Source organism: Myotis davidii, unplaced genomic scaffold, assembly GCF_000327345.1.
Source record: "Myotis davidii unplaced genomic scaffold, ASM32734v1 scaffold44, whole genome shotgun sequence".
In the NCBI taxonomy this organism is placed as follows: domain Eukaryota; kingdom Metazoa; phylum Chordata; class Mammalia; order Chiroptera; family Vespertilionidae; genus Myotis; species Myotis davidii.
Genome location: NW_006299705.1, coordinates 4,643,456 through 4,657,780, shown reverse-complemented (window position 1 = coordinate 4,657,780; position 14,325 = coordinate 4,643,456). Strand labels below are relative to the sequence as shown.

Sequence of the window (14,325 nt, the reverse complement as noted above, 5' to 3'; positions counted from 1 at the left end):
AATTTGTTGTGGTTTTTTTGTTTGTTTGTTTGTTTGTTTTTGTTTTGTTTTGTTTTTTGCTTAGATATTACAGGCAACTAGATCAATAAAATACCATATAAAAACCTATAACAAAAGCACCAGAATCACTATTTGGCTCCCAAAGGCAATCACTTTCAGTTTTGTTGATTACTTATTTCCTGCACTTATTTCATATCTCTAAAAGTGTACATATACAGCTATTTCTTTTTAAACTAGTACTTTTTATTCGAATCTTTATGCAGTGATACTTGTTCTAATAAGTTGTTTATTTTATTTCTTTTGCGCCCTAAATTCATGAAAGAAATGTCGAATAACTTGTTATATAACTGTAAATAATATAAAAAATATTAAAAATTAATTTTAAACAAATTTCTTTACACCTTAGTTATTCTCTCACAATGCAGTCATTTTGATGGCTTTTGGGCAATATAGATATATACTAAATTTCAGTCTTTCTAGTGTTAATTACACTTTAAGGCCCCTCTAGAAGTTTAAACTCTCTGTGTGTAAAGTTGAAAACATCTTGATGCTCTCTTCCTGAATGACCCACCATCTAAAAGACTGGGTTGTCACCCTTGAGTCTTCCCTCATCCCCCACTTCCAGGCCCAAGTCAAATCAATCACTACCTGCTCATTTTCCCTGTGCAACGGTTACTTTACTGCCACTTTCTCAGTTTAGGCTACCATCATTACTTTCTAGTAGTAACCAGCTTCCTAGCTTATCTCCAAGTCTTAATTTCTCTAAGTACCACATTGGTACCCCACAAATCCCAAATCTATTTCTGAATAGTCTTTCTAAAGTTCAAATCAGATCAATTCAACTTCTCTCCTCTTTGAACCTCTCCTATGGCTCACCACTACTCTTTGGAGATGATCCAAATTTCTTTTTTGTTATTATTACTTTTTTATTTTATTTTTTTTTATTGTTTTCAGAGAGGAAGGAAGAGGGAGAGAGAGATAGAAACATCAATGATGAAAGAGAATCATTGATTGGCTGCCTCCTGCACGCCCCCTACTGGGGATGGAGCCCACAACCCGGGCATGTGCCCTTGACCAGAATCAAACCTGGGACCCTTCAGTCCGCAAGCCGAAGCTCTATCCACCAAGCCAAGTTGGCTGGGGCAAGATCCAAATTTCTTAACAAGGTTTCCTAGTTTATAAGACCTACAGAATAAAAGTACACTTACTTTTTCAGCCTCATCTTTACCTCTCCTCTACCACCAACAGCTCACTTTCTCCTTGCAGGACTCAAGCACCAAGCTTATTTCCCATCCATTCTCAGCTACTTTTAATTCCCTGAATATACCATTCTATTCCCTGCAGCTAGATATGAAAATGGTATCCCTGCTACCTGGTACCTACTTATCCTCTCCTTCCCCGTTAATCCTTTACTTGGGTAACTCCTGTTCATCATCATCTCTCACCCAAGGCAATACAAAAAGACCTCACTATTAAAAGAGATCTCCAAAACTTAGATGTCCCTCCTGTATGCTCCCTATATTTGGCCACACAATGGCCACTAAATCATTGGATTTGATACCCATTCATTTGTTTCTCTTCTACACCACAATGTGAACTCCTTGAGCATAAGGCACACTAACACATACTCTTCAATGGTTGTTTAACAAATGAATGGAACCTGCAATGTACCACAAAACCCTCTATTGTACTCTAAATTTACTACATTTCTAGTTTTAGAAAGCATCCCCTATGATATATTTGGAATAATAAATTGTCCAAAGAGATGTTATAATGGTCAGACTATACTCTCCAGTTACCAAACACTAATCCAGGTGTTGCTGTGAAAGTATTTTGCATATATGGTTATCATCTATAAACAGTTAACTCTGAGAAAAAGAGAATATTTTGAATGATCTGGGTGGGCCTGATTCAATTAGTTAAAATGCCTTATGAACAGAACTGAGGTTTTCCTGAGAAAGAAAAAAAATCCCACCTGTGGACTAGAGCTTCAGCTTCTGCTTGAGCTTACAACCCTTCCTGACTGCCCATCTGTGGGTTTCAGACTGATCTGGCCAACCCCAACAACCACATAAGCCAATTCATCTCAATAAATAGCTTTATTCTGTTCTGTTTCTCTGATGGAACACTGACTGATACAAGCACCTACTCAACAAAACTACACATCAGACCAGACCCTGAATATAACATGATAAAGAGGTCAAAAGGCCAGAAAAGAACATTAATTTTAATTGAGGCCCTCTGCTATGCAATTCACATTCATTATTTCATTCAATCCTCACACCAAGCCCATAAAAGTAGCAGTTATTCTCATTCATTCAACCTATATATATATATACCTATTACATGCCAATCACTGCCAGTCACTGTTCTAAATGTGAGGAATACAGCCTGAAAGCACACAGACTAGGTCCCGCTGCCATGGAGCTTAGAGTATGGGTGAAGGTAATGAACCTGAGCGTTTACAGAAGCATGCCTCAGTCCATATAGCTGTATTTGAAGATGTCAGATTTTTGACTTGAGTTGTGTGGTTCCAAAGCTCTTCTCATTTAATTCCAATGCAACAAGATATATTCACTGTGGAGGAATTTAACAAGCTGGGTACCCAGAAAATGTGCACTATAAGGTACATAAAGTGGCTTATGCCCAGATCCCAGTGTGTAATACAGACAGCAAGTTCCCCGATAAAAGAGAGGATGACATAATCCCTAAGAAAAATTCTGTGGAAGAGGCAGGAAGATTTGAACAAGTGCTTGAAAGAACACTAGTAGAGATGAAGCAACCTGAAAGTTAAGAAGCATAGCTGAACTGGGGCAAAGGAAGCTGCAGGATTTATTTTTAGAAACTGAATACATAGTACAGTTTGACTAGAGTAGAAAGTCTGGATCCAGGAGCTGTTAAAAGGACTAGTCCTACCTCCCATATTCACCACAATTCCATTTCCCACCCCATGTCCACTTCAAAAATCTTCAGAGTGCTAGGTTTGTTTGGAGGTCTTTAGATTTTACAGCACAAAAAGCAGTGAACTGACTGCATTTAAGAAGACTTTTACTAATGAACTGGACAAAGAAATAAATGAAGGAGAAAGAATAGGCTCAGAGGCAGAAGAATCAGAACACAATTATGAAGACTGAGGAAGAGGAGCCACCTATAGCACAGAAGGCTTCAAAGAGGAGGAAGAATGCAAAATGACTAGGATTCAGTAGCTTTAGAAAGCTGAGTTTCAATAGTATGTGTGTGTAGTTCAGAAAATAAAAGCTTTATTAACAGAAAATGAATAGCAAAATTTGGACAGGAAAAAAATAGTCTAACCTTCAGCGAGTTTTGAGAAGGACAAAAGGCAAATGTACAAGTAAAATATTTCAAGAGTACAGAGTGTTCTTAAATATAAGGTACAATTATTTCTATCCACTCCTTGTACATATCTCAATTAACTGGGCATTAAAAAATAAAGAAAAATGTTGTATAGACTTATTTTCTTCAGAGTAAGACCTATCAAAAGTCTATCATTTTAAAACATAGGTGTTATTCCAAGGGTTTTTATATCAAGTTTGAACACATGTAGAATAGAAAACATTTCTGTAATGCATCATAAAACACCATTAAACTTTATATAAATAAATAAAAACACGGATTTCTCTCCTACACTATGTAATGATTTTTTTTTAAGGCTGTGAAAACAGCCATGGGAATTCAATAGGAAGAAGTATAGAAAATTGAGCAGTCACTAAAAACAAAAATTCATGTCATAACCCAGCCTGAACCTGTCACTAGCTCACTTTACACCTTATATAAATAATTTAGTGTCTTTACATTTTAAATACAAATAAAATGCACACGTCACACTTCATTAATCAGGCTAATGCATTTAATATTCAAAAAAGAAATCAGAATATTTTTAAATAATCCAAATTTTAAAAATAAGGTTGACTCTTCAGGTAATGCAAAAAGCCTTCAGTTAACAGGATTTTGAAATATTTCCTTTTTACAGGAAGTTAAAAATGTGATGCAATTTTCAAAAATATATCTATGCATTAACTATTAATTGTAAAAAGTAATCCTCAGAGAGCAAACTTGCACAAAAAGAAGAAAAAAAAATGGCTTGAGGTTACAATAAGAGCAAAAAAGGAAAATGAGTTTCACTATAAAAATTTGCAGACATAAAATTTCATATACCTTTTTGAACATAACTAGTGAGATGACTGCTGATGCTGTGAAAAGTGCTGCTATGATTATCATCATGATTCCAACAGGAATACTTTTGTTGAGACCAGTAAGGGATGAAATCCAACCACTATGAAGTAACAAAAAGAAAGTATAATTAGGTAAATAAATCAATGCACATTAAAAAATAGCATTAACAACTAACATATATTCAGCTCTTATGAACCAAGCAATGTTCTTGTTCTTTATACATGATAACTCATTTAATTCTCACAACAATCCTATAAGATAATGTTGTTTTTAATCTCTATTTTACAGGTGAGGAACTGAGTCACTGAGTTACTCAGTACCTGCCCAAGGTCATACAGCTAAATGGCATAGTATGAATTCAAACCCAGATATCAACCTCCAGCCTTCAGTGTATACCATCAGATTTTATATTTTTTAAGCCTAGGAGTTCATTATTACTTTCTTTTAAAGTTCATTTTAAATTCTGCTTAATTATAGAAGAAAATATTTGCAAACCATATATCCAACAAAGGGTTAGCATCCAGAATATATATAAAGAACTTTCAAACCTCAACAGTAAAAAAAAAAAAAAAAAAAAAAAATGATAGGAAAATGGGCAAAAATACATGAAGAGGTATTTCACAAAGAGGATACAAAGATCACAAATATGCACATGAAATGATGTTCAACATCATGAGTTATTAGGGAAATACAAATTAAAACCTCAATTAGATATCACTACACACCTATCAGGATGGCTAAAGTAAAATCACTGACAATACCAAATGCTGGTGAAGATGTGGAGGCTGAATCACTCACACATAGTTTGTGGGAATGTGAAGTGGTACAGCCATTCTGGAAAACTGTCAGTTTCTTAAAAACCACTAAATATCCAACTGCCATATGAACCAACAATTACAATCTTCGGTATTTATCACAGAGAAATAAAAATTTATGTTCACAAATGTTTATAGTGACTTTATTCATAATAGCCCAAACACTAGGAACTCCAGAGTCTTTCAACTCTGGTTAAACAAACTGTGGTACATCCGTACCATGAAATACTACTCAGGAATAAATACACACAACAACCTGAATGAACCGCCTAAGAATGATGCTGAGGGGAAAAAAGCCAAAAGTTACACAATGTATAATTCCATTTATATAATTCTTGAAATGACAAAATAACAGAAATGACAAACAGATTAGTGATTGCTGGCGTTAAGGAGGGAATCGGAGCAGGAGGAAAGTGAATATGGCTATAAAAGGGCAGCATGAGGGATCCTTTGGTGGTGAAGTGTTCTCTATCCTGACTTAATGTCATAATCCTGGTTTTGGTATTATACCATAGTTTGACCAAGATATTACCACTGGGGAAACTATGGAAAGAATACTTGGGATCTCTCTGAATTATTTTTTTTATAATTGTATGTGAATCTACAATTAACTCAAATAGTTTAAATCTGCTGAATTACATGAGATTCATCTTGAAATAGGTCATCCTATATGCACACTCACTTGCAGACTCCTGTGTTATTTCATTACTGCACATGCTGTTGTGCTCAATTTTAACACTTTTTCAAAGTTTGTGCTAAAGAGTAAGATATTACTTCAATTTCATAATAAAAAAAAAAACCTGTGCTTTTAACATAAGCAGTATTTTTTAATTAAATATTTAAAACATTTACTCAAATGCCAAAGACTAAGCACTATTTAAAATGGTAATGAATGCACCGGCCTATGTGGCTCAATGGTTGAGCATTGACTCATGAGCCAGGAGGTCACTGTTCGATTCCCAGTCAGGGCGTATGCCTATTGATGTTTCTATCAATTGATGTTTCTATCTCTCTCTCCCTCTCCCTTCCTCTCTGAAATAACATTTTTTTAAATCTTAAAAAATAAAATAAAAGATAATGAATGCTCTTTCCTAGGAGTTAAAATATCAATATATTATCTGCATTAGATCTGCAAAGCTACCGAAAGTTATCTGATTGCCAGTCACTACTCCAATTCAGTAGTAGCATACTAAATGTAAGTCCTCAGTACACTGTAGTTACATGCTCATTTTAGTTTATGTACACTGCAGTAAATTTGCCCAGAATATGCTCTTATCTTATAAAAATTCAATTGTGCCAGGCCAGTGTTGCTCAGTGATAGAATGTCCATCTATGAACCTGGGGGTCTCAGCTGGAATCAGTCAGGGGACACGCCTGGGTTGTGGGCTCAATCCTCAGTAGGGGGTATATAGGAGGCAGTCTATCCAGTCTATCGATGATTCTCTCTTCTTTCTTTTATAACTTGAGTTACAAATTTAAAGTTGATTTCTTAAAAATAAATATATATTGATTTCAGAGAGGGAGATAATTTTAGAGATGTGCTCTTTTCCCCTTGTTTCATTCAAGGAGTGTTTGCTCCACAGTGTATGAAGGGAGATATAAATCTGCTATTACCTCCTAGCCTGGGTCCAAATAGTGTCCACTTCTTAGGACCTCCTAATGAGTGATCATTTTGTCATACGGAGAATGATTATATTTTAAAATATATGTATAGATTTGGAAGCAGATGAAGTATCCATCAGTAGATAAGTGGACAAAAAAGCTGTGGCCCATTTATACGATGGAATACTATTTGGTTATAAAAAAAGAAGGAAATCTTACCTTGTGTGACAGCATGAATGGACCTGAAGAGTGTTATGCTAAGTGAAATAACCCAGTCAGAGAAAGACAAGTACCATATGATTTCACTCATATGTAGAATCTAATCAGCAAAATAAACTAAAAAACAAAATTGAAACAGACTCACAGATAGAGAACAGACTGACAGCTGTAAGAGGGGAGGAGGGGTTGTGGGGAAAAAGGTAAAGAGATTAAGAAAAAAACAACAACAAGAAGAAAACTCATCGACACAGACAACAGTATGGAGATTACCAGAGGGAAGGGAGGTGGGGGAGGTAGAAGAGTTAGTATAAGGGAGATAAATGGTGATGGAAAGAGACTTGACTTGGGGTGGTGAACACACAATACAATATACAGATGATGTATTATAGAATTATACACCTGAAACCTATATAATTTTACTAACCAATGTCACTAATTACATAAATTCAATAAAAAAGAAAATATAGCCCTGACCAGTTTGGCTCAGTGGATAGAGCGTCAGCCTGCGGACTCAAGGGTCCCAGGTTCAATTCCAGTCAAGGGCATGTACCTTGCTTGCGGGCACACCCCCAGTGGGGGGTGTGCAGAAGGCAGCTGATCGATGTTTCTCTCTCATCGCTGTTTCTAACTCTCTATCTCTCTCCCTTCCTCTCTGTAAAAAATCAATAAAATATATTTTTTTTAAAAAAGAAAATATATATGTATGTATGTGATGCAGTGATTTCACTCTTCAAAGACATATATCCATGCACATGTGTGTGTATATGAAAACAGGTTTGTAATACCTAAAATAGTGCTTTATACGTAATAGGTCCCTTTTCCTTAAAACCCTTGAATTTCTTTTCTCTCCCTTCCACTGTCCTTGGCCTTCCTATCTGACCACTCCTCAGTCTCCTTTTTACAAATTTTCCTCTCAGTGCCCATGATATACACATTTTATTAGATATAATGTGCCAATTTTAAAAATGGGAACATAATTTTCAAATAAAATGGTTTTTCAAAAGGTTATGTCTTAGAAAATTAAATACTAAAAACTGCAATTTTTACTTTTATTTATTTCCTTTTGCTAATGTGGCTTTTCTCTGTTAACTATTTTTAGGAAGCCAGAAATTACATAAAGATACAAGATGAACAGATTAACTAGAGTAATCAATGACTTACCAGTTGCCCCAGTTGTGAAATCCTGCAGCCTGCAGTACATGTACGGCAAACTGACAAATATAGACGAAGAAAAATACAAAGAATCGGAATGAACTGTCACTCCTTTTTAAAAAAGGCGGGGAGGGGGAGAGAAAAAAGGAGAAAATGTCATTTTTCTTAATACCTTTATATTCACATGCAGACTGACACTCAATGTTAAAAAATAAAATATTTTAAAATATACCAGCGGCAACTACCTGAGGCTTGATATTACAATAACATAATTTATGTGAAACCTTTATCCAAATTTTAGATGGTCTTGTTTTTATTACTGCAAACAAATTCCAGCTGTACAACAAAACATTTAACAGAAAAATGTAGTTTTCCTCTTTTTACTAGTTTAGTGAATTATAGTTAACATACAATAAACTGCAAATATTTTAATGTACAGTTCAATGGTTTGACATATGTATATACCCATGAACCTTCTCCAATAAAAATCATACTTATCCCATTTCTTGTGCACATAAGTAATCCCTTCCTCTCCACCCCACCGTTTTCTGTCAGCATAGCTTTCATATTTTAGAGTTTTATATAAATGGGATCATACACTATATACTTTTTTCTTGTCTGCCTCTTTCACTCAGCAAAATTATTTTGAGATTCACTCAATGTTGCATGAGTCCTTTTCAATGTTATGTAGCAGTGCATTGTATAGATAGACCAATTTTATTCATTCACCGACTGATAGTCATTTAGATTGTTTCTGGAACACCTGGGAGTTTATATTTAACATTTTAAGAAACTGCCAAACTGTTTAATGAAGCATTTATTCCATTTTATATTCCCAACAGCAGTATATGTGTTCCAGTTCCTCCACATCTACACTTGGTATGGTCAACCCTTTACATTTTAGCCATGCTAACAGGTATATAGTGACAGCTCATCTGATTTCAATTTGCATTTTCCTAATACTTAATGTTGCTGAGCACTATTTCAAGTGCTTTTTGTCATCCATACATCTTTGGTGAACTGTTGACCACCCACAAAGCCAAAACTATTGCATACATTATCTCTAATCCTCTTATCAACTCAGCAAATACTATCACCAATTTACACTCAACAAACTGAGGCACTGCTAGTTTTTACTGCATTTTCCTAGGAGCACACAATTTTTAAGTGGGGAAGCCAGAATTCTAACCTTTTCTCAGTATGTTTCCAATAGTTATACTTCTTCAACAACACACTGCCGCATTAATAACTGCCTAATAAATAGTTTAAAATATTTACATAATGCTTAGTGATTTGGGGAAGCATAAACTTAAGAACAGTTATCATCTTTTAAAAACATATAAATGAGCCCGGCCAGTGTGGCTCAATGTTTGAACGTCCACCATGAACCAGGAAGTCACAGTTCAATTCCTGGTCAGGGCACATGCCCAGGTTTCGGGCTGGATCCCCAGTAAGAGGTGTTCAGGAGGCAGCGGATCAATGATTCTCATCAGTGATGTTTCTACCTCTCACTCCTCCCTTCTTCTCTGAAATCAATAAAAATATATTTTTTAAAAACACATATAAATGACAAAATGGCAACTCCAAGTTTAATTCTGATACCTAATAAACTTAACTTTTAAAATCACATATAGCCCTAGCTGGTTTTGCTCAGTGGATAGAGCATTGGCCTGCGGACTGAAGTGTCCCAGGTTTGAATCCAGTCAAGGGTACATACTTCGGTTGCAGACTCCTTCCCAGCCCGGGGCCCTGGTCAGGGTGCGTGCAGGAGGCAACCAATTATTGTTCCTCTCACGTCGATGTTTCTCTCTGTCTTTCCCTCTCTCTTCCACTCTCTCTAAAAATCAATGGAAAAATATCACCCTAATCGGTTTGGCTCAATGGATAGAACATCAGCCTGCGGACTGAAGGGTCCCAGGTTCAATTCCGGTCAAGGGCACACGCCCAGGTTGCGGGCTCAATCCCCAGTAGGGGGCGTGCAGGAGGCAGCCAATCAATGATTCTCTCTCATCATTGATATTTCAATCTCTCTCTCTCTCTCCCTTCCTCTCTGTGAAATCAATAAAAATGTATTTTTAAAAATAGAAAGAAAAATATCCTCAACTGAGGATTAAAAGATATATATATATATATATATGTATATGTAAGCCCAGCCTAAAAAGTTTTAGTTACCCATTATCTACGGACTTATATAGTATGTTCAGATGTTTGTTTCATTTCTTAATCATCGTTCTTAAAATATAATACAAAGCCCTTAAATATCCTGACTGCCCTTTCTCAAAGGCAGAAATCTCTATCAAAACCAATCTCAAATACTAGTAAAGCAACTACATGAATAAGTAAAATCTCTTTTAAAATCCTATATTTAATATAAATAATCATATCCAATGTATCTGGTTTGAGTTTCATATTAATGGAAGAAATCTGTGGTTAATAAATGTTTAACAAACTTTACTAAGTACTTCCAAAGATACTTTGGCTCACCAACACTTGGCTTTCTGGATGAAGAAAATCCCAAAGTTATACACTGAGTAGATATATTAATGATTTCAAATATTCTAATTTCAACTTTCCCCATAAAAATTTTTTCCTCAGTTATGCTCCAAATAGTGAAACCCAGATAATTAGCATATTTGTGATATACTCTAAAGGCTTGCAATTCAGCTAAAAATCTAGCCTACAACTGGCAAAGAAAGAGAATAAAAGAAACGGAGTGATTTCAAGTAATAAATGGCAAAAGACTGGCTTTTTGTTTGTTTTGTCACTTGAGGACATTTTTCCATTGATTTTTTTAGAGAGAGTGGAAGGGGCGAATGGGAGGGAGAGAGATAAAAACATAGATGTAAGAGAGACACATCGACTGATTGCCTCCCAGTCATGCACTGACCGGGGCCAGGGATCAAACCCACAACCCAGGTACATGCCCTTGACTGGGAATCAAATCTGTGACCCTGTGGTCCCAGGGCCACTCTAACCACTTAACAACACTGGCCAGGGCAAAAACTGGTTTTTAATAGTCTGTTTGGCTACATTAGTCATAGAGGTTTAAAATCCAAAATCTCTAGTCTCAGGTCACTTTTAAAATTTCAAATTGATACATCCCCATTGCCACCCACCAGTATCATTATGGTTATACTGGTAACGTACCGAAAGTAGGCAGGCAGAGGCCAGGTGTCAAAAAAATTAAAAACTGATAAACCTTGTGAGCCAGGCTTATATAACAAGGAAAAGAACTCTCTTCCTACATCATGCAAAAAGTAAATAGTTCCTTTTAATTTCTCTCCAACCCACATTTACAGAGGTCCCTCGCCCCATTCCTTGACAACCAACCTCCCATATTTCAATATATACCCAAAGGTTCTTTCCTCATTTTCTCTCCTCCCACCTATTTTCCCCTGCATTTTATTTCTAACCAATTTAATTTTCTGTTGAGTGACACCTTTTCTCTCCAAATTCTCAATCTTCTCTCTTTTCTTTCTGTCCCCCAACCCCATCTGTTTACATATCTGGGTTTCTAATTCCATATTTTGTGTGTGTGAAGTGGGGATGGTAAACATTCTAGTTAACCAAAGAAATTTTATGTTGAAATGGAAAAAGAGTTAAATAATTGAATGTGACCCTCTAATTTCCCTAATATATCATCTGCACAATACTGGTACACACCTATTTCTCATTAATGCTACCTCTCATTCATGAGAGTTGAAAGAGATTCATTATTCATAAATTAGTTTATTCAAATAAAAATGAGTTGATAAACAACTGAATATGTGGACTCAAACAGTGCTAGCATCTAAATCAGCATTTCCCAATGTTTATTTCTTAAAACAATAGTCTAAAAAGGTGCTTGACAAAATAATAAGTATAATAATAATGGTTTCATGGTCAAATCATAAGACACACTAGGCTCTTAAAGAGTCTAAGAAATCCTAAAATGAAGTAACTTGCTTAACTTTATTATCCAGCTATTCTCAAACGGAAAACTAATGAACTGTTTTTTTCCACAACACCTACTAATTGCCCACAGAATATGCATTTAGGAAATGTTACTCCTAACCAACAATTAAATATACCATGAAAAGTATTATACTTCATCTTATAGTCTAAATCAGGGGTGGGCAAACTTTTTGACTCGAGGGCCACAATGGGTTCTTAAACTGGACCGGAGGGCCGGAACAAAAGCATGGATGGAGTGTTTGTGTGAACTAATATAAATTCAAAGTAAACATCATTACATAAAAGGGTACGGTCTTTTTTTTCAATAGTTTTATTCATTTCAAACGGGCCAGATCCGGCCGGCGGGCTGTAGTTTGCCCACAGCTGGTCTAAATAGTTTTAAAATGTTGCTGTCTTTTGAAAAACCAAAAGTGAATTTACACAGAACATACTTACAAAGTTGCTAGGTGAAAGTGATTCACTTTAAACATTACATGCATTTACGTTACCTAGTTTCACTTAAGATTTAGACTATAATGACCACTTGTGATTGAATACACATGCATATGATATATAGACTTTTCTGAAGGTGTTATACAATAATAAAAAAATTTTAATGAAAATGCCAATTTTCCTGTTAAAGTGTACCATGAGTATTTACTTCACAGGTTTTAAAGAGCATATTTTAAAGTACACACATTTTACCTGAAAGCTCCGTAAAGTGGTCTGTACCAACAGACAAATGAACAAGGAGTAAAAAGCAAGAACCACAGGATACTCAATCCAAAATCAACCCCTCTTGTAGCATCAACACAAAACCAAGCCAAGCATCCGAAGATATTTAGAAACAGTGTTACCGTATGGACTGTGGAATCAAAAAACAAAATAGAAATGTTTACAATCAATTTATGAGTTCATTCAACAAAAATTATAAATGAAAAAAATACTTCCCAAGAGCGAATGTATTTACACCATGTTTTCATTTAGTATTTTTCAAAACATTGTTTCTTATGCATTTGATTTGAAAATAGAGTAATCACAGGAAAAGGAGTCCTAATACATGCACTGTTTGGCAAAAAAATTTTTGGCCCTTTTTTAAAGGGCAATTACACAGGTAAACCTGAGAAGCACTACCTAAAGAGCCTCTCCCCTGAGAAGGGAACATGTGATATGTCTCTTGATTGAAGACTCAGGAAGAAAGTAGTGCCTGCCAGGAAAGGAACCAGAACTTGGGAGGGAAAAGATCCTACACTCAGAACTATATTTTTACAGAGTGGGTCTGCAGACGTCTCTCCAAGCAGATTATACACAGAAGAGAAGTAACCTGTGCAATCTCATTATGACACTTTTAAACAATAAAATTGGAATCATTGGACTAAAAATAATCAGGATTTTTAATTCCTCTTCACTGAGTTGTCCTTTTTTTTTTTTTCAAGTCCTGGGATTCAAACTGTGTTTTGGTAGAGGATTACACTTATTAAAGAAAAAAAAGTACACTATGATGCATTTCAGCTCCAGTGGCAGACCTTTCTTTAGTTAACACAAATAGATCTTGGCAAACTCTTCATATGTTATTAATAATTACTTTCCCTGACAGACCAAAAACAAAAAGTCTGGATAACATATAACTATACACTATAATCCTAAAAGCCACATTTACCCATTATAATCATTTTAAGCACTTTCAAAAATTTATTACTGGCTCAATTTATTATAGAAAATAAATTCTTTCAAAAGTGAAAATAATTTTTAATGCAAATTATCAATACAATAAAAGAATATTGAGAAACTACTACTTGAATAAAAACAAATAAAAACCTAGTGAATCTAAATAAAAAACTCACATTAAAAAGAAATTTTAAAATCTCTTTAAATTATTAATCAAATAAGAGTAATGATTAATGAAACAGGACAAAAACACACATTCTAGGATGCCTCATCTAATTTGCTCTCATCTAACAACTAGATAAATACACAATCTCTAGAATAGGAAAAAAAGCTCCAGAGGAAAAGATCTAGATAATAGTGATATAATACTATTGAGTTAATGAATCTCTGTGTATTTCAATTTTCATCTATAAAAATGCAGCTCTTCCAGCCTTAAAATTCCATTCCCCTCTATTACCCAAGAACAACTTACTAATAACTTCCTCTGTCCCATAATAATAGTAGCAAGTGAATATTTAAATGGGAATTATTGGCAAATGCAGCTGTAAGTTATGTTGGAGCACAAAATTGCGAAGCCTTCAGATCAAAATCAATGTTTCATGACATCTGTCATTTGTCTTGACACATCTTTCAATTTTTAGGTTAATCTAATTATTATGAATTATAACTATTTTTCTAATTTCATCCGCTGATCGAAATCAATTGTTTTATTTCAGTTGAATATAAACCCATTGTAAAAGTA

The 14,325-nt window shown here is 35.0% G+C and overlaps 1 protein-coding gene across 2 annotated transcripts in view; it reads right to left on the bottom strand.

Moving 5' to 3' along the window:
- SCAMP1 (secretory carrier membrane protein 1) overlaps window positions 1-14,325 on the bottom strand; it is a 66,725-nt gene that overhangs the window by 8,181 nt on the left and 44,219 nt on the right. For both annotated transcript variants that reach the window (XM_006775463.2, XM_006775464.2), the window contains 3 exons: window positions 12,621-12,780; window positions 7,992-8,093; window positions 4,177-4,294 (listed from right to left, as the gene is read on the bottom strand). In XM_006775463.2, coding sequence (XP_006775526.2) covers window positions 4,177-4,294; window positions 7,992-8,093; window positions 12,621-12,780 — 380 coding nt within the window. The remainder of the gene's footprint in view (window positions 1-4,176; window positions 4,295-7,991; window positions 8,094-12,620; window positions 12,781-14,325) is intronic.